We start from the raw sequence: 25,929 nt of genomic DNA on the forward strand, positions 1-25,929 counted from the left end.
TTCGCGCCGTTTTCTACCGACAAGATTTGCTTTACCAAATATTAATTGCAGATCTTTAGTTTAGGGCGGTTTCAGACTAGCGTTTTTGACGCGTATAAGCGTTTATGGAAGCGTGTAGGCGCGCCTTTTTCCAAATGTAGCGCGAACTGAATGAAAAAACCCAAATGTAAAACCGCTTAGTCTAAAAATTCTAAAATAATCAAAAATGTAAGTTAATTGCAACCAAAGTCGCAGATGTAGGAGTTAACGTATGCTCGGAGCAGGTAGTTGGCGCGGTAGAAGAACGTTTCTCGCTCGTAGATGTTCAAGTAGGACAGGTCTGGAGTCAGGAAGTCCGCTGTTGGCTTGTCTGTTGAAAAACATTAAAAAAATTAGCGCTCAGAATAACGCGTCAAGACGGTCTATGCTTTTAAAGTGTACTAGACTGGCGACCAAAAGGGCAGTGACATGGAGACTGTATAAAGGAGCCAAATCTCTATGTATGAAAAGTGTCCATCAAAAAACAGTAATTAGGCGGCGCCACCATGCACCGAAATACTACCAAAAACAACCTACGTGATTTGGTCGGGTTATTTGTTGCCTTATATGGTTCATGTTATATTCATGTCCCAGAGCCTAACTAGCGCCACCGGAGAGATTAGGAACTATTATTTAAAGCTTAACGCGGTCACTTTTACAACAATTCTGCCATAAGAGATTGCGATCCTTTCTATACCATCCATAGGCAGTGATAAGCAAATGTAAGAGTGAAAAAACAACAAGTTTAAGTGACTAACCTTTTCGACGCCGATTCAAACACAAGAGCTGTCATCCAGACGCCACGTCACCGAAGTGTCAAAACTGAAATTGAACTTTATGCATATGCATGTAGGTCTATGTTGCTCTGTGGTCTATGACCGATTAATCGATCTTTGGCGTTAAACCTACGGAGCCGATATATCCGTCATTGGCGTCCAAAAGTCCCGTAGGTTGCTGTATTATTTTGTGACGAAGCCTGCGTTGTGGATATTCCCGTCCCCGTCCCGTATTAGTTTTATGAGTGAAAATCGCACGCACCTTTAGGGTCGATGTGGAAGATTGGCAGAGCCGTGACGTCGGCAAACGTGAACCCGTTGCAGATGTTCAGGCGGTTGGCTTTCGGCACGTTCATCGTCAAGCGGATCAGAGCTGCAGATTCAAAATATACAACTAGAGCATAAGGATAAACAAGATACAACTAGGGAACTTAAGAAATTATTTTATTCATCCTTTGATCGCAAAAGTCGTCAACTAACGCGCGCAACTATGCCCGCGTTTTACGATGACGCGTCGCACACGATAGACGCGTGGCGTTAAAAAGGTTAACGTTAGGTAAAGGTTAAAGGTTAAGGTTAGGTAATAAATTGTAAACCGAAATAGATATTATAGGAAGAATTCTGCCGCAAATGCAGAACACGCTCCGTATAATAACATATAGTAATCTATGGCTGCACCATTGCGTCGAGCAGCAGCCATATTAGAGTAGACTAGGCGCCGACGCTCGGGAGACGCTAGAGTGGCTCTCTAAGGGTACTGGGTGTACTTCCTTTTTGGCGAAATTTATTTCGCCAAATTTCACTTGGCAACCAACTTTTCGCCAAAGTTTCATTTGGCAAACCAATCGTTGGCGTAACCTTACTTCGCAACCATTCCATTTCCCAACCCCATACTTGCGAAATGAAAATGACGTACTAGGTTGCGTTAGGTTAGGTTGGATTATGTAAATTTGCAAAATGAAATTTCGCCCAACTAAAAATATGGGATAAATAGTTTGGGAACTGAAAGTTTGTCAAGTAATTTTCGCCGAAACATCAGTAAACCCTAAGGGTTAGGTATGTGTATAAACTCACGGTAGGTGCCTCTGATGTGGTAGTTGTAAGTGGTATCCTCCTTTAGTGAGTAGTGCTGTAACAGTAGACGATCGGATTCGAACACGAGGTTCGGGCAGTCAATAGCGATGACAGCTACGTCGGTTTTCTTGTTGAAACTTTTAACAAATAAGAATTTAATAGAAAAATTATACACACACACATACAATAGAAAAAAAAACTATCAAATTAAAATTTAAAAGAAAATAACCGCTACGCTATCCACAACATAAAATTTATTCTTTCAACATGTAGATAATTACCTACATAAAAAAAAACCGTCCAAGTGCGAGTCGGAATCGCGCACGAAGGGTTCCGTATCATTACGCAAAATACGGCATAAAATCACGTTTGTTGTATGGGAGCCCCACTTAAATATTTATTTTATTCTGTTGTTGTTATAGCGGCAACAGAAATACATCATCTGTGAAAATTTTACCTGTCTAGCTATCACGGTTCGTGAGATACAGCCTGGTGACAGACGGACGGACAGTCGAGTCTTAGTAATAGGGTCCCGGATACGGAACCTTAAAAAGCTATTAAATTAAAATTTTAAAAAATAACCCCTACGCCACACAAAATTTTTTCGTTCAGCATGTTACCTACATTAAAAAAATGACCCTAAAAATACTTACAAGAACTCAGACACGTAGCATTTATCATGGTTCCTAATAACCAGCCCCTGGTCGATGTAAGACGCGTTAAAGTAAGGCGTCTCGAACCGCCACTGGCCGGCGGTGTACTGGCCGGGAAGTGAACCCCGGACCGGCCGGCAGTGCGAGTTCGCCTTCAGGTTGTCGCGGATGCAGTGGTGGTCGCTCAGCACGCAGGGGTGGACCACGTCTCCGGCTATGGAATGAAATATGAGTATGATACGTAGTAAAATGCCGTGTGGCATTAAGTCCAACTTTTGTCACTGTATATTTTTTACTGTGCAATAAAGTTTAAATAAAATTAGGAATGGTCAGCCAAATAATAACTGCAGTACTTAATGCAAGTAGCAAGAAGTTTCCAAAAAGTAGGAAATGGTGTTGGACATTTCAGAAAAAATCACAAAAAACAAAGGAAACTCATTGTGGAAATTGTAATTTTCTTTTCCCATACAAAAATATTATAAAAAAAAAATTATAAGTTTCCGAAATTACTCCTGGTGAAAATTTAGAAATTATGGAAATTTTCTGACGGCACATCAGCTAGTTACTCAATATAAATTATTACTCAAAATAGATTATGGAACATGTACAGAGATAACTGACCCCCCGCGCAAACAAGTTTATATGCAGGGGGTTCTGGAGCGTTAATATCTGTGCAGCTTGCATATATGACACGAAAGATTTGCATGTTTTTAAATTTTTTAATATGTACGTCACATTTTACATTTTAGTACGTCACTTTATTGCACAAAATTAACAAGTTAACACTAAAAATACAAAACAATAGTAAAATTTGTCTAAATATATTATTATTATATAACCCTTTGATTTTGTGATAGTAAATTATAGGTAGTTTTGAATGTTTATATGAAGTCTCTCCGTTCAGTGTGTTTGTCGGCAAAGGCCTCCGCCTTTTAGTATTTCCTCTCTATTGCCACCCTTGTCCAGAGTGGTCCCACTGTACGTATAATTTCGTTTTCCCATCGTGTTAATTGAGGGCCTTGCGATCTTAACCCATCGGTAGGATGCCACATTAGAATTCTTTGGCTCCACTTCTCTACCTTGCATCTTATAGTGTGACCTGCCCACCTCCATTTTTGCATGTCTATGTAGGTGAGGATATCTGCTACTTTTGTTATGGTTCTTATGTCAGAGCTGCGGTGTCTAAATATATACAAAAGCTTATTAAAAGGAGGTTATTATGCTTACTTTGCTTCCCCGCGGCCAGAGAAAGAGCTGCGAACACGACGAGTGCTTTGGTCAGCATCTTCACAACCGTCGGCTGTCCTGGATGGGAGACTATTGCCGCTAAGCTGCGCAGGAGACACAAATTGTTGTTACATTTGTCACAACTGTGTCAATAATGACGTTAACGAATTACCAAGTTAAGTTTGCAGTTATTGTTCATTAAAGAATTGGGCACCCCAGGTAGCAAAATGCCGTCATTATGACGTCGCTGACGTCATTTGACGTTATTTTGCTACCTGGCACTTTCCACTGAGAGGCAGTGGCGTAACGTGAACCAATCTAGTCGTGGGCGAAAACCACATATGCGAGACCCTTTTCAATGTGTTTTCCCAAGGTAATGAAAAGGTTGGCTTTGCGAGGCCCCCCTAAGTGCGAGGCCGTGGCGAAGGCCCCATTCGCCCACGCCTAGCTACGCCACTGAGATGAGGAGGAGATTAAGAGACGAGCGGAAATCCACCAATAGCATTTTGGTTCTTTTCTCCGCTTGGTTACAAGTATTGTATTACAACCAATACTGTTGGTGGGTTCCCTTCCCGCACGTCTCCTCTCATCTTTTTTTTTAATACCACGTCGGTGGCAAACAAGCATACGGCCCGCCTGACGGTAAGCAGTCACCGTAGCCTATGGATGCCTGCAACACCAGAGATATTACATGCGCGTTACCGACCCTTTAAAAACCTGTACACTCCTTTTTTGAAGAACCCCTGTACTGTAGCCCCTCGGGAAAACCGGCTCAGTGGAAAGGCAGCTTAATTATCGGCAAAGGGCATGTGACATCCCTGCAGATCCAATTCGGTGTTTTCGTTTAAAGAGTAGTCGAAGCGAAACTACGGTAGCTACTATCCATTTACAATAGTAGGGTGAACTGAGGCGAATCGATCACCGGGCGAATAGGATCCAACTAAAAACCTGTTACAATATTTTTCGTAATCGTATCGTATCGTAATCGTTTATTGCAGACAAATAGTCCATATTATGTACCTACACACTATTTACAAGTAGAATTAAAAATAATTAAAAATAATCAATCACAAAATTCATAAACCAAGTCAAAAAATATAAATAAACGAACAATTAAATCATAAAATAAAAAAAAATAAATAAAAATTGAAATAAAAATTAAAAGGATTAAAATTCAAAAATTCAAAATTACAAATTTTAAATGATTAAAATGATTATATATGTATATGCATTTGTATTATATGATCTTTTATACGATTGTTGATGATTGGCATTGCAGGGTAAGAGGAGAGACGTAGGTACAGTTATTGTATTGCGCTCATATCAATGGACTACATGTTTGTACCATTGATTAACCATTCGTTATCTTTTTATTCATTTGCCTCTTCTTAAAATAAAATGCGAAACCAATATTCTAGTTACATTAATTCAAATCGCACTAGATGCTTTTTTTTCAAGTGTTTTCATAAGTTTGTCTTGCAGTATGCTCAGTGCGCACGTACATGAATTCAGACAAAAGGAATAAATTTACGTATAAATTATGGCATTTATTGTAACAAACAATTTCTTCCAAATTAAAAAAGTACTAAATATCACATACCTTTGATGCAATATGGACTTTCAGTCTTAAAAATATAGTTGATATTAGCTTGACAGTCTCTGAAACAATGATTATAATAATTATTAATGATTTGTATTGTGTTTGTGCGTTGACTATTGTTCGTGTTCGTTTGTTTAGGTGTGCGTCATTGGAAAATAATGCTGTTTTGACTGTCTCTTGTTGTTTTTTCTGTGAATATAGCTTTTACTGTGGAGATGACACATTTTTCAAATGCGCACCCTACTAAGCACCTTTGCTCATATCTTCACGTTACAGACGTACGTACACGCAAATATACGTATTATATTTAGTGGAATAACAAAGACAAAGACGAAGCATTTATTGCGAACATATTACGTACATAATTACATAATATGGACCCTGAAAGTAATATTATTGTTACATTATTATTGACAAAGTAATATTATTGTAGTCGGCACTGCGGACTTCAGAAAAGTAACGCATGGTTGAATAAATTACTTGAGAAGAATTGTTTAAAACAATAGTTTGTCACATAGATGAAGATGCTGCTGTGGATGTGCGGCGGTACGCGCGCTGACGAGTACATCCGTGGCAGCCTCGCAGTCCGTGACGTAGCGGAGAAGCTCCAAGAATGTCGCCTCCGGTGGTTCGGCCACGTTTGTCGCAGGCCAGCTGACTACGTGGGAAACATATGCCTTAACCTAGCCCTTGACAGCCCCCGACCCCAGGGCAGACCAAAAAAGCAGGGACCGGCCCGCTATCCCTTATCGGGGTTTTATAAGGGTATTGCATAAGGCTTAACTCACCATACCCTTTGCCAGACGAAACCCTTTGTTTTGCTTTTAAAAACCCTTATATATAGCTACCACATTTGAGTAATCGGTAGCCCAAATACCCTTATCATCCGCTCACCAACACCTTGCATATTGCTTATAAGGGTTAGCCTTATAAAGGGCTTCACTTTTAGCATATGAGCGTGCTAATTTAAGTAGTCTACCTTGTTCATAAAGCACACATTACTTGGAATCCGAGCCATCGCGTCGGCGGCGACGGCGGCGTTCTTTGACTAGGCACGTATTTTCTTTCCTTTTCATACACTACCGTAGATATATACTAATCCTGTCTCTTTCACGCAAAGGGAAGCCTTTATAAAAAGCGCTTATAGATAAGGGTAACCCTTATTAAGAGCTAGCCTTATTTTTGGTTAGCTTTTCGGTAAGGGTTAGTCAAAGGTAAGGGTATGAATGGGCTTGCAGTTCAAAAGGGAAAGTCTTGCAATGTGTTAGCCGTGTTTAAGTGTCGCCCATTGAAAGGGTTTTATCGCGGAAAGGGTTGTCCGGTCCCTGCAAAAAAGCGATGGCTCGATGTCGTGTAAGCGGATATGAGCGCAAACGGGCTTACGCGCGAGGACGCCCGGGATCGAGCAAAATGGAGAAAGACAAGTAGGAAAGCGGACCCTGGCAAAGGCCGGGATAACGCTAGGTAGAAGAAGAATAGTTTGTCACATACAAAAACGTCACTCATAATTTAATTATTTATTTCCCACATAGAGATAGGTATACAAGATACACTTGTGTCGTCGTGTACATACGACAACACTACAATCAAAGAGTAATCTAAAGTACCTAAGTACTAACAATTATTGATAGTTAAAGGCGATAATAAAAGTTTTGTTTTTGTGTTACAAATAAATAAATTTTGATTTTGTGCCACAGCACAAGTTGTCAAGTTGTCATTATAAACATAAAAACAAAACACGACGCCTTTAACCGCTTATACTAGTGTATGGTGTATGATAAGGATCCTGAACGAGTTTTTAGGTATCTTTATGCATTTATCCGCTTCTTTTCGCCATCGCCCTACGCGACAACATTACCATCCTCACCACTTAGATGGTTGGCAGTCCTCAACTGTGCGTTTCTCTAGAAACTTCCTGCCTCGCACGGCTAAACTGTGGAATGAACTGTCACCTGCGGTATTTCCGGACCGATATGACCTTCAAACCTTCAAGAAAAGAGCGTATTCCCATCTTAAAGGTGTTGCGGGTGTCCATGGGCGGCGGTAATCGCTTACCATCAGGTGATCCGTCTGCTAGTTTGCCTCCTATTTCATAAAAAAAAAATTGAGAACATTTTAGCACAACCAGATGACGAGTGATTTTTGACCATCACATATATATTTTTCTACTTTTCTTGTTCTTGGCGTTTTGTTTGTATTTCGTCAGGTGACAAGCAAAACTCACTAATTACTGGAAAATTAAACAAAATTTTTTTTTACTACGTCGGTGGCAAACAAGCATACGGCCCGCCTGATGTTAAGCAGTCTCCGTAGCCTATGTACGCCTGCAACTCCAGAGGAGTTACATGCGCGTTGCCGACCCTAACACTCCTCTCCCTCGAGCTCTGGCAACCTTACTCTCACCGGCAGGAACACAACACTATTAGTAAAAATCAACCTTATTCGGATAATAATACGGTTCACTATGGCTTTAATAACTGTGGTACTTAGTGACTTTTGCTTGTCACCCGACGATTCCGTAAGATTAAAAGATATTCTGCGGCAAACTTTTTACTTGCCCTTTTTGCAGCAGCAGCTGATCGTCTCTTAAAAATTCCTCACAAATAAAAAGCACTGAAATATTCAATAATTCAAAAAACACGACTTCTCTATTTATATAATTGCAATATTAAAATTTTTCTTTATTTTAGCAGACTGCTTAAATAGCTGAATCAAGTTGTGTAATAAACAAATTATTCATCGAACAGCCATTTTATTTACTTCTTTAAATTAGTCATTATTTGTACAATTGATAGAAAAAGCTGTTTCATCGACCTAAATAAATGTATCACGGTTATGAATGTTCTGGATTAAATGTGACGTTTTCAACCAAAAGGTACCACATTGTCGCTTGTTGATAAGGTTGATTTCTAATTGAAGCTATATGGAAATAGCGCCTTACTGACAAGTGACAATAAGTACCCTTTTGGTTAAAAATGGCACAAATATTGTAAATAAAATTGTTTTCAGACCTCGAAAGTATTTGTTTATTGCCACGTAATGCCGTTTCCAATTACTCTGATAAAATTTTACCCGAATATGGGTATTGTTACCCATAAACCCGCAAACCGACCCGAAGACCGGGAAAGTGGAGAAGATTGAGTAGGAAAGCGGACCCTGGCGCTAGGCCGGGAAAACGCTAGGTCGGGAAAACGCTAGGTCGAAGAAGATGGGTATTGTATTGTGATGGGGCGTGGGAAAGTTTCCGAAATTGCGAAATTTCCATGAAAAAAATTTAAGAAACCTCATATGTAAGGAGATGGAAATAGTCCATTTCCAAAATGAATGTTTTGTTCGTTACCTGTGAAATTTGCCTGAAATTTCCGATTTTGTGATTTGCCACAGAATTATTAGATATATCTACTGAGTTTCGGTTTAACCCATTACTGCCTCATGTATCAAATATGATACATACATATTACGAATGATAAAAGTTTAAAACTAAGCACATCACAGCTAGGTTTTGCTTAAAATAAAAAAACCGATAAAGGCTTAAAAATCATTTTATTCATAACTATCGTACATGGATCAATTAATAATTAATACATTAATTACGGGTAATATTTGACACAGCTTTCAAGCGATTTACCTTATAAATGCAATTATACACAACTAAAATACAGTAACGTATAACTATCGAAACCACTTCCAGATGTTGCATTGAAAATGTTTTAGAAGTTTTTTTTATAGTTATTATTATTAAAAACCCTTACTAAGAAAACATCGTTATAAATAACGCTGCCGCTACAAAATTGTAGCACACCAATAAATTCACATTCTAAATTAAATAATATCGTCCAAACTTAGGCATTAAATACGTAATTGAATCGTATTGTATGCAATACACACATATGCATATATACTTGGATAACAACTATCAAATTTCATATAATATTTACAATTCAAGAAATTATATATTCGTTATAAGTGACCCCATAAGATGTATTTTCATTATTAGAAGAAATAATATTTCAAGTAGACGCAAACTTACATACCACAAATAATAAAATGCCAATATCACAAAGTTAAGCCTAGTGTGACCTGCCATTTTCACAAGATTTCCGCCTTGATGCATATATGATACATACATTGTAAGGCATGGAAACAAAAAATAAAAACAATAATTACACAAGTCAATATTAAATCACGTCACAAGAAACACTAAATTACAACCCCTAGTCGCCCGCCCACAAATCAAAACTAGTCAAGACAAATGCAATTTTGATTTGACAAAAGATCAAAACAATGGAATGGAAGGCCTTTTTAAGGGCTTTTGGGCGGCTCGACGATTAATACTTGAAATATTTATTCTCCTTGTAAATGTTTACTAGTACGGGTTTTTAGAAAGCATTATTATATAAGAATCAATAATATTTTATTGTCCTCAGATTGTAGAGAACTATAAAAAAAAAATGTAACCTCATTTTACTTGGATTAATGGTGAATAATTCTTATATAATGACCCATAAAAATAACTACAAACATGAAGAAACTTCCAAACTATAATATATAACTGATTTCAATGCATACGCAAGTGATCCAACAGCTTTTCAGAGATTCTTCAACCAAAAAAATCTACACACTGATTCTGCATAACATACATATAAGCAACATGTCTTGCAAACCAAAAGCGACCTTTTTACGACCAATATTAACATATTCTCTGTCATGTACACATTTCTACATTCGTGTATCATATATGATACATGTGTATAAGTTTCAAATACCTGACAGGCAATATGTTAAAAACCAGCGCTTAATGAAACTTTTGATCAGAACATAAAATTTGTGTAAAAATTAGTTATCTAAATATTAAAGCATTAGAATTGAAGGAGGGGTTAAATAATTGGAATTAAAAAGAGATAGTTCATGTCCTATGTTAAAAGGGCGCTCATTAGTGACCATACGTAGACCCAATGGTGATTTCAATAAGACATACAATTGATCACTTGTCAGTGTTCTTCCTAGAATGTAGCTTCACTGGTCATTAGCAATTCAGCATAGAGTTTTGTCAAAAAGACTAATGTTTAATCATATAATCATAATGATGACAAGGACCCTTTGCTTAGAGTGGGACCTAGCTAACTCTGCATGGCATTCGCAATGACTAAGTATGGCAATGTCATCATTAATGTCCAATTTCGATGAAAATATGCCGTCTATTCCCTTCCCTTACTTTCCCTTACTTTGACCTGTTTAAATCAGTGCAAAGTTAGCATAGACAATATTACATTGTCTGATTTTTAAATATGTATTGTCACGTAGATGACAGTCTTCTTTTAACATATAACATGAAACTGATCTTAAAACTATTATTAATTGCAATATAATTAATCTTGCTACATGACTCGAGCCAGGTAAACTATATAAACGATTCACTAGCTAGAAAACACAAAATGTTATAAAAGGCACAAATTTTAGTACCATGGTACGACTTTTCTGAAATTTTTCTTGAATGACAGTCGCCATCTGATGTATCGGAGCGGTCAAAGTGTTCATAAATATCTGCAACCTCTATTATCAAGACCTTAAAGTGCATGTTTAGATATTTTTGAGCACCTTAGCCGCTCCGATTCTGATGTGGACTGTACAGCCAATTAATTATAATTTTTCACCGTCACATAGTTTACCAAGCTTATTAACAAACCAATTCTGTTCAATTGTTAGAAATGTACATGATAACTTACATAAATACAAACGATTTCTACAGTAAGAACGTATCTGTCGCTAACTTGTTGTATCGAAGTATAGCAGAAAAAAAAACACTATTTATTTGTCCCATTCCCATTTTTTCTATTTATTATATTACATAAAACCACTGGGTACACTGGTGAAGGTATGTAACAGAACTGCGGACGATTAAGAACAAGTCATATTAATACAAACTTACAGTTTCATTTTAAATGTCATCATATTAGTAAATCTTACCCTGTTGCCTGGATGTATCATATAAGATATGATACACGTGATAAATATCCATCTTGTATCATATATGATACACGTGTCTTTATTAGCAATGACAGTTGTCTTCGATACAACAAGCCACAGACAGACAAACAGTGATTTCTTCAAACAATAACCAAGGATTTTTGGCATGAAGGCACGACCCGCGGCGCCATCTGTCATATAAAGGGAACAACTGCCAACTACTGTTATATGTGAATTTTACGACAAATCTTACCATTAGTTCTGTGGTGACAAAATGCAACGCCATCAAAACTACGACATACACATATTTTTCACGACTTTGTGCTATTATTTGAGGCATTTTCTATGAAAATGGACCGTATTGTCGATAGCGCTTACGCTGCACAGCGTCGCGCGACATTGTATTTATATCGGAGCATCGTTAATAAAGACGTAAGCGTCTACGACAATAAGGTCCCTTTTTATAGAAAATACCACATTTTTGTGTATGCCCTCATCGAACATTATTGTAATGTTAATACGCACTTTGTATCATTTTACATAAATTCACATATATCAGTTTAAATCTTGAATAAACCTAACTCACAGGGAACAAGCTAATATCAACTTAGTGACTCGCTCTTAGAGACCATAATATATTGTACTATAGTAACAAAACATTAGTCATAAGGCATTTTCCATTTTACGTCATATGAATGAACAGTCAAAATTCAAGTTTGTGATCTTAAGGGGCCCACTAACTATCAGTCCGCCGGACGATATCGGCCTGTCAGTTGTTCGGAACTGTCAAATTTTTGTTCTAACTGACAGGCCGATATCGTCCGGCGGACTGATAGTCAGTGGGCCCCTTAAGAGTTCCCGGCAAGCTCGGCCGAATTGTACCTTCCCATACAAACGTAGTTCCGCTCTCATTTTAAAACTACGTGTTGGATTGTTATGAAACTTTGCGCATACAATGACATGAGGTATATATAGCTCCAGTTTATAAAACAAACGAAATAGAGCAAAAACAAGTTTTGTATGAAAAACGTAATTTCGCTGTATTTTTTTAACTATGGTATATGAAGCTACATAAACTAATTACAGACATAGATATACCTTATCCTATTGTCAGTACAAAGTTTCAGAGCAATCTAGCTATTCGTTTTAAAATAAGAGCGGAACTAAGTTTGTATGGAGAACCGAGCTTGCCGGGGACCCTTAACGTAACTTACATATTTTTTTCCATTTTTGCGGATAATTATTTTTGCTTTACTAGCCGTTTTTATGATTTTTTATAAGTAAAGTGTTGACGTAATTTTGTAACTGTCATTTTAGTGTTAACCATATCCTCCACACTTAAAGGCAAGCTTACACGAGCGATACTCTAAGGCAACCTGAGATACCTAACGTTAAAAAACACCTTCATATATATAATAAAGTTGGTACTCAAAATTACATTCAGCTCATAACCCTCAGCTACGCTTTGGATTCCAAAAAGTTGCCTTCTAGTGAAACATTGCCATTTGCCAAGCCATTGTCCATATTACCTACCAGGGATGTTGCGGTTGCCGATTTTTTGACATCCGCGGATGCGGATTATAAAGGCTCACATCCGCGGATGTGGATGTCGAGATTAGGCACATAAAAAACGTCAAATATTACTGTTTAGTAATTTTTATTTAAAAAAAAACGACATTTTTAGTATTTAAACAAGAATATAGGTGCCCCACAATCGCATTACTATACTAAAGTCCAAATAAAACAAACTTTTCACTTCTTGTCGCTGTCCGTCATAGGCTAAAGTGCTCGATCGACGAATCACAAGAACGAAACGAGATTCCTATTGGCTAATGACGAAATTACCTAGCACTTACGCCGCCGCTAAAACGTTCCTGTACCTACCTGTTCCACATCCGCATCCGCATTAAGCTCCGCATCGATTTTATGCGGATGCGGATGCGAATATTCGCAACATCCCTGTTACCTACCGATAGAAACTTTAGACTAAAGCTTTTTGAATTCGGTACAAAACTGTATTTTAATATGTCTTACAACAGATGAGATAGCATGCTTTGATGCTTAATGTCCTATAAAAAGTACATTAAGATGTTAGGGCTTTTTTTTACAAATGTCTTTTTCGAACTGATCTAATCTTACTATTGGGAAACAAATTTAAATTATGTTTATGAGAATTATTTAATTTGTGTCTTTTAAGTAGAAATACTACTATATAAATTATAAACTGAAATAGATGTCATATGCTATCTGTCTCTCTATCGCACTTATATGTAAGAGTGATCGAGAGGTTCTATAATGACGATTTTTTTCTAGAAAATCTTAATCAAAGAGTACTATATAATTTTCAATTAGTTAGAAAGAGACGCCTGACAGCATGCTATCTCACACCCATACTAAATTATAGTGTTTATTTGTACGAAAGTTCCGTATTATGTGATTTATGTAGAAAACTATTTTAATTACAACATATCTGGATCTGAAGTTAACAAAATGACTTCTTAAATGATTGGTTACAACGTTTACGATCAGTTTTAAACATTGACCCATTCATAAAACTTTACTAACCTGATTTAGCTAAATTATGTTTTATCCCTTTTTAACAAATACACATGTCAAAATGACAGATAGAGACAAACGATCCATAGCTAATTCAGGGTAACACGTTCATGAATAACGCCATAAGACGAAAGTGGACGAAAGCGAGCAATCGCCTTTTCAAACAACGACTGAGGACTGAGGCCTCATTTTCCTCTCTGGATATTAACATTAATCGCACTTAAACTATCGTGAGACATATTTCAAAATATTTATCAGTACGGTTTTTACTCACTATTATTTTAGTCGCTTTTGGCGACATGTTTCGGATTCTTTGGGAATCCTTCCTCAGACACGAGTGTCCGTGGCGGTTGTACGTCGTGCGCGCGTCGTGGGCGGCGCTCGTCAGACACTCGTGCCTGAGGAAGGATTCCCAAAGAATCCGAAACATGTCGCCAAAAGCGACTAAAATAATAGTGAGTAAAAACCGTACTGATAAATATTTTGATATTAACATTATTGAAAATATTTTGACACAATTTGATGTATAAAATTTAAATTATAGATTAGGAGTAGGAGGGTAGAGTAAAAATTTGTATGAAATTTGTTTTTCGCTCCTTGCCACCGTACCACTAACCCGGTAACCACTGAGTTAATGATTTAACCGGTTAACCCCGGGTTAGTGGGATGGTGCAAGTGGCGCTAAGTCTTATAATAATCAAAAAATCGAAAAAAGTCAAACGAAGGGCATAGCTTTAATAAAAAAAAATATATTACGTCGATGGCAAACAAGCATACGGCCCGCCTGATGTTAAGCAGTCTCCGTAGCCTATGCACGCCTGCAACTCCAGGGGAGTTACATGCGCGTTGCCGCCCCTAACACTCCTCTCCCTCGAGCTCTGGCAACCTTACTCACCGGCAGGAACACAACACTATTAGTATACGTTCAATTATGTAAAATTATTTTCAATATGGTCAATATCCAGAGAGGAAAATGGGGACTAAGTTTGTATGGAGAATCGGTCGTCTCCTTTCCTCTTAAAATAAAAAAAATACTTCTATGTATTGTATGTATTATTTCTATTGTATATTTAAAACTGGATTGATTGGAAACGGGTAAAGTATTTTTGAAAGTGCGTTCAAAAACTATTTAATAAGTAGGGGTCGGACGTTTCGCGGCATTTTTAACATAGTGGGCAGTGAAATTTCTTAAAAAACTTTATCGCTACAGTTTAATAGGTATTATAAGTTACTTAAAAGTTGTCCGTTGAAACTACATTTCTCGAGCAATAGACTAGATGACAAATTTTCATTAATGGTATCAATCGATCAGGTTTATTTTTGGGATCAAATGTCTATATGGGACCCATTGCATTAAAGCAATACAAAAGTCAGAAATGGTAGTCAAAGTCCGACAGTCGTACTTCACTCGTGAAACGCTTCTAACAAAACGATAAGTGAACGTGACGTCAAGTTCACTGAGAGGCCATTTTGAATGTATGGACAAAATGAGAAAATTGCGTTTTTGTCGGTGAAATATTGCGTTTATGTATATAGTTGCAGTACAATCTTTTTTTGGATAAAATGTAAGGAATCGAATGGTACCCTTACTTTTTCCTTTTTGGAAGTTAAAAAATAACTTAAATTTTGAAACTTTCAAGTTCTGTATTTTTGTATTATTTCCATATATTATTTTAATATCTACAATATTGTGATACCGTGTCTGAATAAAGAAATTATTTATTTATAAATTGTTCATTTGCTATCTATGTTACTAGACTTTATTATAAGATCCAACGTGACTTCATCCCTATTCTGTAGCCGCTCACGGATCTCATATGCAATTCTGTTTTGTCAAAATAAAAATATATAATAATAATTCAAAATATAATGGAATAAGAGACCTTTTTATTTGCCTCTAAGCGGCTGGAGTTTATGATTACGGCGATTGATGTCACTAATCTGAACAAGAATTTAGTGTTACCATTTTAACTACTTTCGAAAATAAGTATGACCGTCTTTTTTTAATTTTTTTAATTTGGAACCTTTTCTATTGTAGTTACAAAATTGGATTTGATTTTGTCCTTTTAAAAGGACATTGGGATTTAGGTGAATAAATAAGAAACAAGAAACTCCATTGGCCTATGTTTTTAAAATGCAACGAAATGTCCGGTCCTTATTAATAAGTTAGAGTTAAATACCTACCAACGTACATAATTTTATACACCGCACTAGACATTGCCGTACCTAAGCCAATACGTTTAAGGGTTATATTGGATGACATTATTTTTAACCAGTTTATTTTAAAGTACTGTAGAAACCATTTTACTTACTATGATAACATAATTCTAGTAACAAGTATGACTAAAAAGTACAATACAGTAGATACAATTGTGTGGTAATATGTTAAAAAACAACACAATTTTGCATTAAATCATCAAACAATTGTTTTATTTTTGTGAAAAAACATAAAAGATTCGCGACTTATTTTTATTGGAGTATAAATATTTTAATGTCACCCAATGTCACCCGAAAACCACATCTAATATACAATACAATTCTGTACAAATTTGTGGACGCGCGCTCCCCCTTGCCATACGAATCATTTTCAAATAAATTAACATGTCTTTTTATTATATAATTAATAAAATACAACACTTAATATTTATCAACTACGAAACTGTATTTTTATTTATACTTGAAACAAAATATACCGTATAACGCAGTCATTTTGAAACCTTCTTAAATTCCATTATATAGTTAGACCAAGAAAAGTGCAACGATTTTAATAGCATACGCAGTGCAAGTGTTATTTATACGTCATAATTTCATAAAAGTTTGACGTTTAACATCTAAATGTATATTAAAATGTACATATTCATTGCAATCTAATTTGAACCTTTTGATGAAACAAATAGAGTAGCATTTCTTTTGTTTCACTGCGTTGTAAAACAAACGAAATTCGTTCCAATTTACTTAGAGAACAAGGTTCAAATTAAAAAACTATATGGTGGTTCTTATGAGGTTAAAATAACACTTGCATTGCGTGTGCTATCAAAGTCTTTGCAGACTTGTCTAGGTCTAACTCTAGTTCAAATTTCGATTTCGAGGATAAAACTCACAATCAAAAATCAAATTTGTTCTTTATAAAGAACATGTGGTTTTCGCTTGTTAGATATTATAAGTGTGCTTCTAAGCGCTGGTGGCCTAGCGGTAAGAGCGTGCGACTTTCAATCCGGAGGTCGCGGGTTCAAACCCCGGCTCGTACCAATGAGTTTTTCGGAACTTATGTACGAAATATCATTTGATATTTACCAGTCGCTTTTCGGTGAAGGAAAACATCATGAGGAAATCGGACTGATCCTAACAAGGCCTAGTTCCCCCTCTGGGTTGGAAGGTCAGATGGCAGTCGCTTTCGTAAAAACTAGTGCCTACGTCAATTCTTAGGATTAGTTGTCAAGCGGACCCCAGGCTCCCAGGAGCCGTGGCAAAATGCCGGGATAACGCGAGGAAGAAGAAGATATTATAAGTGTGCTATTCAAGACATTATGATGTCATTAATGTCATATATGAAGTCATTTTACATTTACACCGTCAATATTTTGTTAGTTGATAAATATGAAATCTTACACTTTTTAACACAAACAAACGTAGTCATTAACGTATTACGAACAGAGTCGAAATATAAGAGTACTATTGATCTATTCGAGACATATTTATTATAACAACATAATTTGTAAGTGTTATCAATCTTTTATAGTCGCCATTTTTTTAAATAGAAAAAGGTGTTCATTCATATACAAAAATCCTTTCCCAGGACGTAGAGACGAGTTTGTCTATTATATTTTTTAGTTAAAATCGATGACTATTTTTTATGTTTGATCTTCATAAATTGAAATGCTTTATTGCGATAAACATGGTACACAAAAGATTCTATAGTTTGCTAGTAGTGTATACGTTGAGATATTTATGATCACTTTATTAATTATTGCCGTCGCTTTAAAGTCGATTTTGAGGCATTTGTTAATCTTAAGATTGTCTTGAAAGCGGAGGGCTACAATGCTACGTATATTATAACCTAGGTACTGTAGTCATTTTTGCAGTTTAGAATTTGGAAAATTTGGAACCTTTTATTTTCCATTATAGTTCAGAATAATGTCCTTTTGAAAGTACATATGGATTTAGGATATATGGCGACTTCAACGTGTGATCGTTCCTTAAAATTAAACAGTACGCAATACTTCAATGTATTAGTGTAGTGCGTCGGCTTTAGATCAATAGTAACGTAAATCAGTATCACATAAATGAATGACAAGGCTCGCCTTTCGCCAGCCACCGAGTTGCCGTGGCGGTTGATTGTTACGTTGTGATTTATTTAATAATCAAGTTACGTTACGTCATATGATGGTATAACGTATAAAAAAAATCATTTTTATCTCCTGTTAGGATTGAAATAGCTTGCATTTCCGAGAAAGGTATATAAAGGTAATGCAGCAGTTTGCGTGAAATTCCGTACATAAACGTATTTTTTTCAATTTAAAGAGCACCAGATGCATTTGATCGCTGGAACTAAAAGCAATAGCTGTTTATTAATGATGTCTACAATAATGTATTTATATTAGAAACGCGTTTTGAAAAACTCGCCGGTGTACAGAATTCCTGCAGACGGGTTTGGTAGCTATAATCTTAACTTGAATTTTCGAAAGTTTCAAAGCGACGTCTCAATTTATTTTCCAATCCATCCATTCCACAAGTCTCACTGTGGAACGACGCCATACTGTTTTTTGACGATAACTTTTTATTGTCCCAACGAAAATGTATGAAATTTATAGAGGATCTTGAGAATCTGTGGCTATTTCTTGTCAACAACATTTTTACGAAAATTACCCTTTCTATACACGTTAACTAAATCCCAATTTAAACCACAACGTAACAGCCAACTCCCCTCATACCGGGTGTCCTTCACAAAGGACGTCGGGCGGTTGCTTGCTACTCGTTGGTCTGTGTGGCGCGGGTGGTGGTGCGCGCGCGCCGACGCCGCCGCTACGTGTCGGGCGCCGCGGCCGGCCGCGCCCCGCCCCCCGCCTCGTCGCGGTGCTTGCTGATGTACACCTGCGGACAATAGACCTGTACCAATAACTTCTGAGGTTATAAGAATATTCATGTTGCTTATTTTTTATATATAGTTTCCAGACCATATACTAAACCTAAAAATAATATTTTGTGTCATCCTAGGTATTTGCTTAGGTAGAAATTTAGGTATTTCTTTTTTCAATCAGCATTCTGTAAAAAAAATATTCGAGACGAAATTCTTTGTTTCCCTGTAAAGGCAAAGTGGCTTCCGACGTACACACGCATTTCGTGTCATTTTCATCCACGGGTATAATGGCATTTAATAAATACCTAATATTGATCCTAAAACGCCTAAAAAAATATTAGAGTCGGTAAGTGAAGTGTTGTACTTTACAGAACATTGTTATATGTTATTCAAACAAATCTGTGTCAAATTCATCCACCGCTTTTATTTAAAAAAAATTTTTTTCTAATTAACACCCTGTATCTGCCACAAAAAAAAATTCATATTATTAAGTTTACGTCTACAATATTATAATACCACATTGAGACATCATTCATAATTTGGGTCATTTTGATCCACGGTTTTTTTACTATCTGGCAAAATAAAACTCAATTGAGCAAGAAGGGCGTGCGCGGGGAAGGGTACCTACGCGGGTGGGGTGCTTATTATACTTGCCGCAATATCAGCTGGCGACTGAGATCTTAATACTATCTCCTTTACCCTTGTTAAGACCAACCAAGAGATGGCATTATGAGCTGTCTCGCCACTTAGTTTTGCGATACAGTGTATTTATTTCATTCGGAGGCATAATTACATTGTCTTATCAATCTTACCGTAGTAGGTATATAAATATAATTAAAAATAAACTGTAGGCTGCACTCCTCATACTGACCAACATTTGTGACGTTCCTAATCAAAAGGTACCACTTTCTCTGACAGGTTATTTGTATAAAGATATAATCAAATTTCGTCTTTATGGTAAACGACAAAGTGGTACCTACCTTTTGATTGAGAATGTCACATCAGCGACTTAAAAATTACTTTTGTTTCGATTTTTAGTAGACTTTTTAAGTTTATTTTAAGACGCAATTTATTGTGATTTTTGTTATGTTTAAGCGTGGCAAGCAACATTAATTACATTGATGATGATGTTCATTAAATACAATATTTTTTCATACTATACTGAACTGTCACCCTATACATGAGAATGAACAGCGCCCTCTTGACAATGATCATATATTACTGGTCAGGCTTTAATATGTGTCATAATTTAGTAAAGTCCCCTTTGTGGATTCTAAGTTTCCGAGTTACAGCAGTTTAGTAAAAGCGTTTTTTTTTTTAAATATAAATTAAGGGTTGAATAAAGAGGAAAGAAAATTTGATTATTTTTGCGCTACGACGCACGGTTTAGGAGATACAGCCCTATAAAGTTTTTTTTATTGTTTTTTTCTTTTTTTCTTTTGACATTGTGTTTTTTGTATATTACTTTGGGGTTTCATAAAGGGGAACGAAAATTTAATTATTTTTGCGCTACGACGCATGGTTTAGGAGATCAAGCCCTATAAAAAAAAACTCTTTTTTTTGCGTTTTTTTTTGTATAAATTAATGGTTACATAAAGGGGACCGAAAAGTTGATTATTTTTGCGCTACGACGCACGGTTTAGGAGATACAGCCCTATATAGATTTTTTTCTTTTTCTTTTTTCATTTTTAAATCTTAATTAAGGGCTTCTTAAGGGGAACGAAAATTTAATTATTTTTCGCTACCATGCACGGTTTAGGAGATACATCCCTAAAGATTTTTTTTGTTGTTTTTTTTTTCTTTTTTTTGTCATTGCGTTTTTTGTTATTACTTTGGGGTTTCATAAAAGGGAACGAAAATTTTATTATTGTTGCGCTACGACACACGGTTTAGGAGATACAGTTATAAAATGATTTTTTTCTCTTTTTCTTTTTTGCGTTTTTAAATCTTAATTAGGGGCTTCTTAAAGGGGAACGGATATTGATTATTTTTGCGCTACGATTATGCACGGTTTAGGAGATACAGCCCTATAAAGTGTTTTGTTTTTTTTTTTTTTTTTTCAATTTATTTGGGACAAAAAACAGTAACACACAGGGTTTAGGCACAGAAATAGAGTACAAAGAATACTATAGTGTGAGACCAACCACATCGTCCACAGATTATTAGATCTACAGTATACATATAGCGCTAGGTAACAATATATCTGATAAAAAGCTAAAATTAACAAAGCTACGATTACGAAATAAATTTGTAGATACAATAACAAATTCATATTTCTGGCAGCAAAAGTACATACTTTTATACATAGTCGTACAATTTAATGAGCGAGTAAAAACAGTGATAAAAAACAGCATGGCTCACCGGAGCGACTTTTAATTATGTTTTGTTTGAAGCAACTGAATCACATTCTTTTTATACACATTGTCAGACATCACGAAAATGTCAATTTCATTAAAATACATGTTGTAACATTTAACCAGCCTGTATAGGGGATCACGTTCTCCAGCGTGGGTGCGGCAGCGCGAGTCCGCAAACAGCTGGTGCATGCGCGCAGCGCGCTGCCGCGCCCGCGTCGGTACGCGGTAGCTAATAGCCCCGCTCAGGCTGGGACAGTCGAATTTGTTATGGCAAAGGTTATATAGGACCATCGCGTCCAGAAGGAGGCGTCGGTTTTGTAAGTTGAGCAAATTGTACTTATCGAGAAGCTTTTGGTAACTTGATCGCGAACGGCAACATCGGAAGTGCATTGCACGTAAGAATTTCTTTTGAACAGTCTCTATTGAGCCTTTGTACTTATCGTAGAAAGGATTCCATATCGACACGGCGTATTCTAGTTGTGACCTAACCAGCGACTTATATAAGTAGAGGTAAGTTAAGGGTTGTTTAAAATCCATACCGAGACGCATGATAAAACCGTACATTTTATACGCTTTGCCGATGATATGGCTGATATGACAATCTAAGTGTAGTTTCGTGTCTAAATTGACACCAAGATCTTTTATTACCGAGACTTTTTCGAGAGTCGATCCGTCGAGGGTGTAGGAAGTGGGAAGGGTGTGGAGTTTCTTGGAAAAAGTAATCTGTTTGCATTTTGGCAAGCTAAAACACAGTTTATTTTTGTGACAATACTCACTGAGTCGGTCTAGATCACTTTGAAATTTGAAACGGTCCTCTTCGTTTTCGACAATATGGTAGATTTTAAGATCGTCGGCATAAAGTAAAAAGTTACAAAATTTAAAACATCTGTCTATGTCGTTAATGAATAGGATGAATAACAAAGGCCCTAGTATAGATCCTTGTGGGACTCCAGAAGTTACATGGACACACTTAGACTCATATCCGTTGACTGCAACTTTTTGTGTGCGGTTTGTAATATATGACCTGAACCATCTCCACAGGTTTCCACGTATGCCGTTAAAGTTATTATTTTTTTCATTTTTTTCATGTGTTTTTATATATTATTTTGGGGCTTCATAAAGGGGAACGAAATTTTTATTATTTTTGCGCTACGACGCATGGTTTAGGAGATAAAGCCCTATAAAGATTTTTTTTTTAAATTTTGCGTTTTTTTAAATATAAATTATGGGTTGCATAAAGGGGAACGAAATTTTTATTGTTTTTGCGGTACCACGCACGGTTTAGGAGATACAGCTCTATAAAGTTTTTTTTTTAAATTTTGCGTTTTTTTTAAATATAAATTATGGGTTGCATAAAGGGGAACGAAAATTTTATTGTTTTTGCGGTACCACGCACGGTTTAGGAGATACAGCTCTATAAAGTTTTTTTTTCCTGGTTTTTTTGTTTTTTTTTTAAGTATTAATTACGGGTTTCTTAAAGGGGTTTTTTAAATTATTTTTGCGCTACGACGCATGGTTTAAGAGATACAGCCCTATAATGTTTTTTTTTTTAAATTTTGCGTTTTTTTTTTATAATATAAATTATGGGTTGCATAAAGGGGAACGAAAATTTTATTATTTTTGCGCTACGACGCATGGTTTAGGAGATACAGCCCTATAAAGATTTATTTTCTAAATTTTGCGTTTTTTTTTTAATATAAATTATGGGTTGCATACAGGGGAACGAAATTTTTTATTGTTTTTGCCGTACCACGCACGGTTTAGGAGATACAGCTCTATAAAGTTTTTTTTCCTGGTTTTTTTTTGTTTTTTTTTTTAAGTATTAATTACGGGTTTCTTAAAGGGGTTTTTTTTAATTATTTTTGCGCTACGACGCATGGTTTAGGAGATACATAGGGCTGTATGATTTTTTTTTTAAATATAAATTATGGGTTGCATAAAGGGGAACGAAAATTTTATTATTTTTGCGCCACCACGCACGGTTTAGGAGATATTATATCTATATATATATATTGCTATAATAGCTCTATAAAGTTTATTTTCCTGTTTTTTTTTTTAAGTTTTAATTAAGGGTTTCTTAAAGGGGAACGAAAATTTGATTATTTTTGTGCTACGATGCACGGTTTAGGAGATGCAGCCCTATAAAGATTTTTTTTGTTGTTTTTTTTTTTCATTGTGTTTTTTGTATATTATTTTGGGGTTCCGTAAAGGGGAACGAAAATTTTGTTCTTTTTGCGCTACCACGCACGGTTTAGGAGATATAGCTCTATAAAGATTTTTTCCTGTTTTTTTTTTTTTTTTTTTTTAAGTATTAATTAAGGGATCCTTATAGGGGAACGAAAAATCGATTATTTTTGCGCTACGATGCACGATTTAGGAGATGCAGCCCTATAAAGTTTTTTTTTTGTTTTTTTTTTCATTGTGTTTTTTGTATATTAGTTTGGGGTTCCACAAAGGGGAACGAAAATTTGATTATTTTTGCGCTACGACGGTTTAGGAGATACAGCCCTATAAAGTTTTTTTTGTTTTTTTTCTTCATTGTGTTTTTTGTATATTACTTTGGGGTTCCACAAAGGGGAACGAAAATTTGATTATTTTTGCGCTACGACGCACTGTTTAGGAGATACAGCCCTAAAATGATTTTTTTTCCTCTTTTTCTTTTTTGCGTTTTTCAATCTTAATTAGGGGCTTCTTAAAGGGGAGCGAAAATTTGATTATTTTTGCGCTACGATGCACGATATAGGAGATACAGCTAATACAGCCCTAGAGAGATTTTGTTTCTTTTTTTTTTTCATTGTATTTTTCATGTATTACTTTTGGGTTACAAAAAGGGGAACGAAAATTTTATTATTTTTGCGCTACGACGCATGGTTTAGGAGATACAGTCCTATATATTTTTTTACAATGCATGTGCTTAAAAGTGCGTTTCCTACGGAGCCATATCGTGCGGAAAGTACTGCTTTTCCGCACTAGTGCTTTTTGTTTTCAATTTTTTTTTACAGTACATATGGCGCTACTTTCTCGCACTAGTGCGGAAAAGAGCACTTACCGTGCATATGTCGAAAGTTTAAAGGGCCATATGTACTGTAAAACGTACGATACACGTGCGAATAGGTAATTCGCAACTCGTGTCGATTTAAAACACTCCTTTTAATAATTAAACTTATTTGCCATGACATGTTTTTTTATTTACTCGCACAATGCATAGTAAAACATTGTATGATACACGTGCGTAAAGATGATTTCCGCACTTGTTGCATAAATAGCAATTTTTTTTATCAAAGAATGAAAGAAAGTCACGGTATTAATAACCAAATTTTACTTTAGTGGTACCTTTTCCCTATCACTGTCACAAATGTATGTGGCGTTCACGTAAACGCGATATTTTTAAGATTTCCCTGCGCAATGTTGCCAGCTCGCTCGCAAATCAAACATGCACTTACAGTTCTTTTGCATAATGGTGACATTGTACAATATCTATGAGTTTTAAATAGGTAAAAGATAATTCGACGCATTCTTTGCTTGCTTGTTGCTTGTTGTTGTGTTGTTTGCGTAACTTCTTTGAATAAGTTGCGTTAATTTGGCGCACAGGCGAAGTAAACATGCGTTGCGTACGGCAAGGTCACGCCGCGGCCCCACCCTGCACGGCCTCCGTTGCCCATTCAGACCGCCCGCTAGCTTCGTTTGAACGCAAATAATATTTTTGTAATATTTGTTTATGCAGTGGATGCAAGTGACACAAATTCATACATCTTATTTATCCCGCATTTCAAATTAATAAGATGTAAACTCTAATATCTTTAATATTCTTTTGTAACGGTGACAGCCTGTTACAACGAAATCATCAAATATCTTATGAAGCTATGCCTTAATAAGACACAAAATCATTTAATGGACCTATTTAAACGATTAAATTCGACCTAAGTAATTTTTTTTAACTCTAATTTTTTTTTGTGTCATTTAGAATATTATGACATAGTATCAGATTGGACGTAATTGACACAAACTATGTTTTCACACTAAAAACACTATCCTAAATGCAACACAGTTACATGTTTTCTCTCGAATATTTTTTTCTCCAAGATAATTCAAAATAAAAAATAATTACCACAAAATAACAAATTACTAGAAAAGCAAATTATATATATGACACAAAACAAAATGTAAGATTTACATCTTAAGGTGGTTCGATTTTCATACAAAATTCAATCTGCTTTAATTAAGGCACTACACACTATTACTACACAAATATTTGCTCATTTATCTACTTTCGAATATTCGTTTGCGCTAAATTAATAGAAAAACTTTGTTTCATACAGAAATCATACATAAATCAACGTAATTTTTTCATCAATTTTACGTATGTGTGTGTCACAAATGTCGTGTACAAATACGTTGCGTGCGGCGTTGCCACTCTATGACGTTGGCGACGTTGCCTGGCCGACCTGGCAGGATTTGCAGTGCCGTCATGTTTAGTGCATTTTTATTTGACAGTGTTGACACTGACACATAGGGTCATGTTTATTGTGACATCAATTTGTTTGTATAAACTGAAAATGATAGCAACGTCTAAATCAAGTTACAAAAATCATCGGTGTTCTGGTCCGCGAAAATCCAGAAAAAT

At 36.0% G+C, this 25,929-nt stretch overlaps 2 protein-coding genes across 2 annotated transcripts in view; both read right to left on the reverse strand.

Annotated features, from left to right (window-relative positions):
- Nucleotides 1-177: 177 nt before the first annotated feature.
- LOC134752670 (fibrohexamerin-like) lies at nt 178-3,898 on the reverse strand. The gene is made up of 5 exons (XM_063688347.1): nt 3,749-3,898; nt 2,522-2,735; nt 1,869-2,005; nt 1,057-1,167; nt 178-349 (listed from the first exon to the last, which is right to left on the reverse strand). The coding sequence occupies exons 1-5, from the start codon at nt 3,804-3,806 to the stop codon at nt 213-215; spliced, it is 657 nt and encodes a 218-aa protein (XP_063544417.1). The 5' UTR covers nt 3,807-3,898; the 3' UTR covers nt 178-212.
- A 10,738-nt stretch (nt 3,899-14,636) lies between these two features.
- The window catches only part of LOC134752771 (CLIP-associating protein), a 105,866-nt gene continuing 94,573 nt past the window's right edge, over nt 14,637-25,929 (reverse strand). The window contains exon 37 of the mRNA XM_063688466.1: nt 14,637-18,962. Within this exon, the coding sequence (XP_063544536.1) occupies nt 18,894-18,962 (69 nt within the window). The 3' untranslated portion in view covers nt 14,637-18,893. The remainder of the gene's footprint in view (nt 18,963-25,929) is intronic.

The sequence above is a fragment of the Cydia strobilella genome, chromosome 25 (genome assembly GCF_947568885.1).
Source record: "Cydia strobilella chromosome 25, ilCydStro3.1, whole genome shotgun sequence".
NCBI classification, from domain to species: domain Eukaryota; kingdom Metazoa; phylum Arthropoda; class Insecta; order Lepidoptera; family Tortricidae; genus Cydia; species Cydia strobilella.

What these genes read in the sequence shown, in the direction of transcription:
- LOC134752670 (XM_063688347.1), bottom strand. Translation starts at nt 3,806, where the DNA reads ATGCTGACCAAAGCACTCGTCGTGTTCGCAGCTCTTTCTCTGGCCGCG. An exon ending in CCACATCAGAGGCACCTACC is followed by an intron (nt 1,168 to 1,868) that starts GTGAGTTTATAC and finishes TTGAATCTGCAG; the next exon opens with CTCTGATCCGCTTGACGATG. An exon ending in CTTCCACATCGACCCTAAAG is followed by an intron (nt 350 to 1,056) that starts GTGCGTGCGATT and finishes GTTTTTCAACAG; the next exon opens with ACAAGCCAACAGCGGACTTC.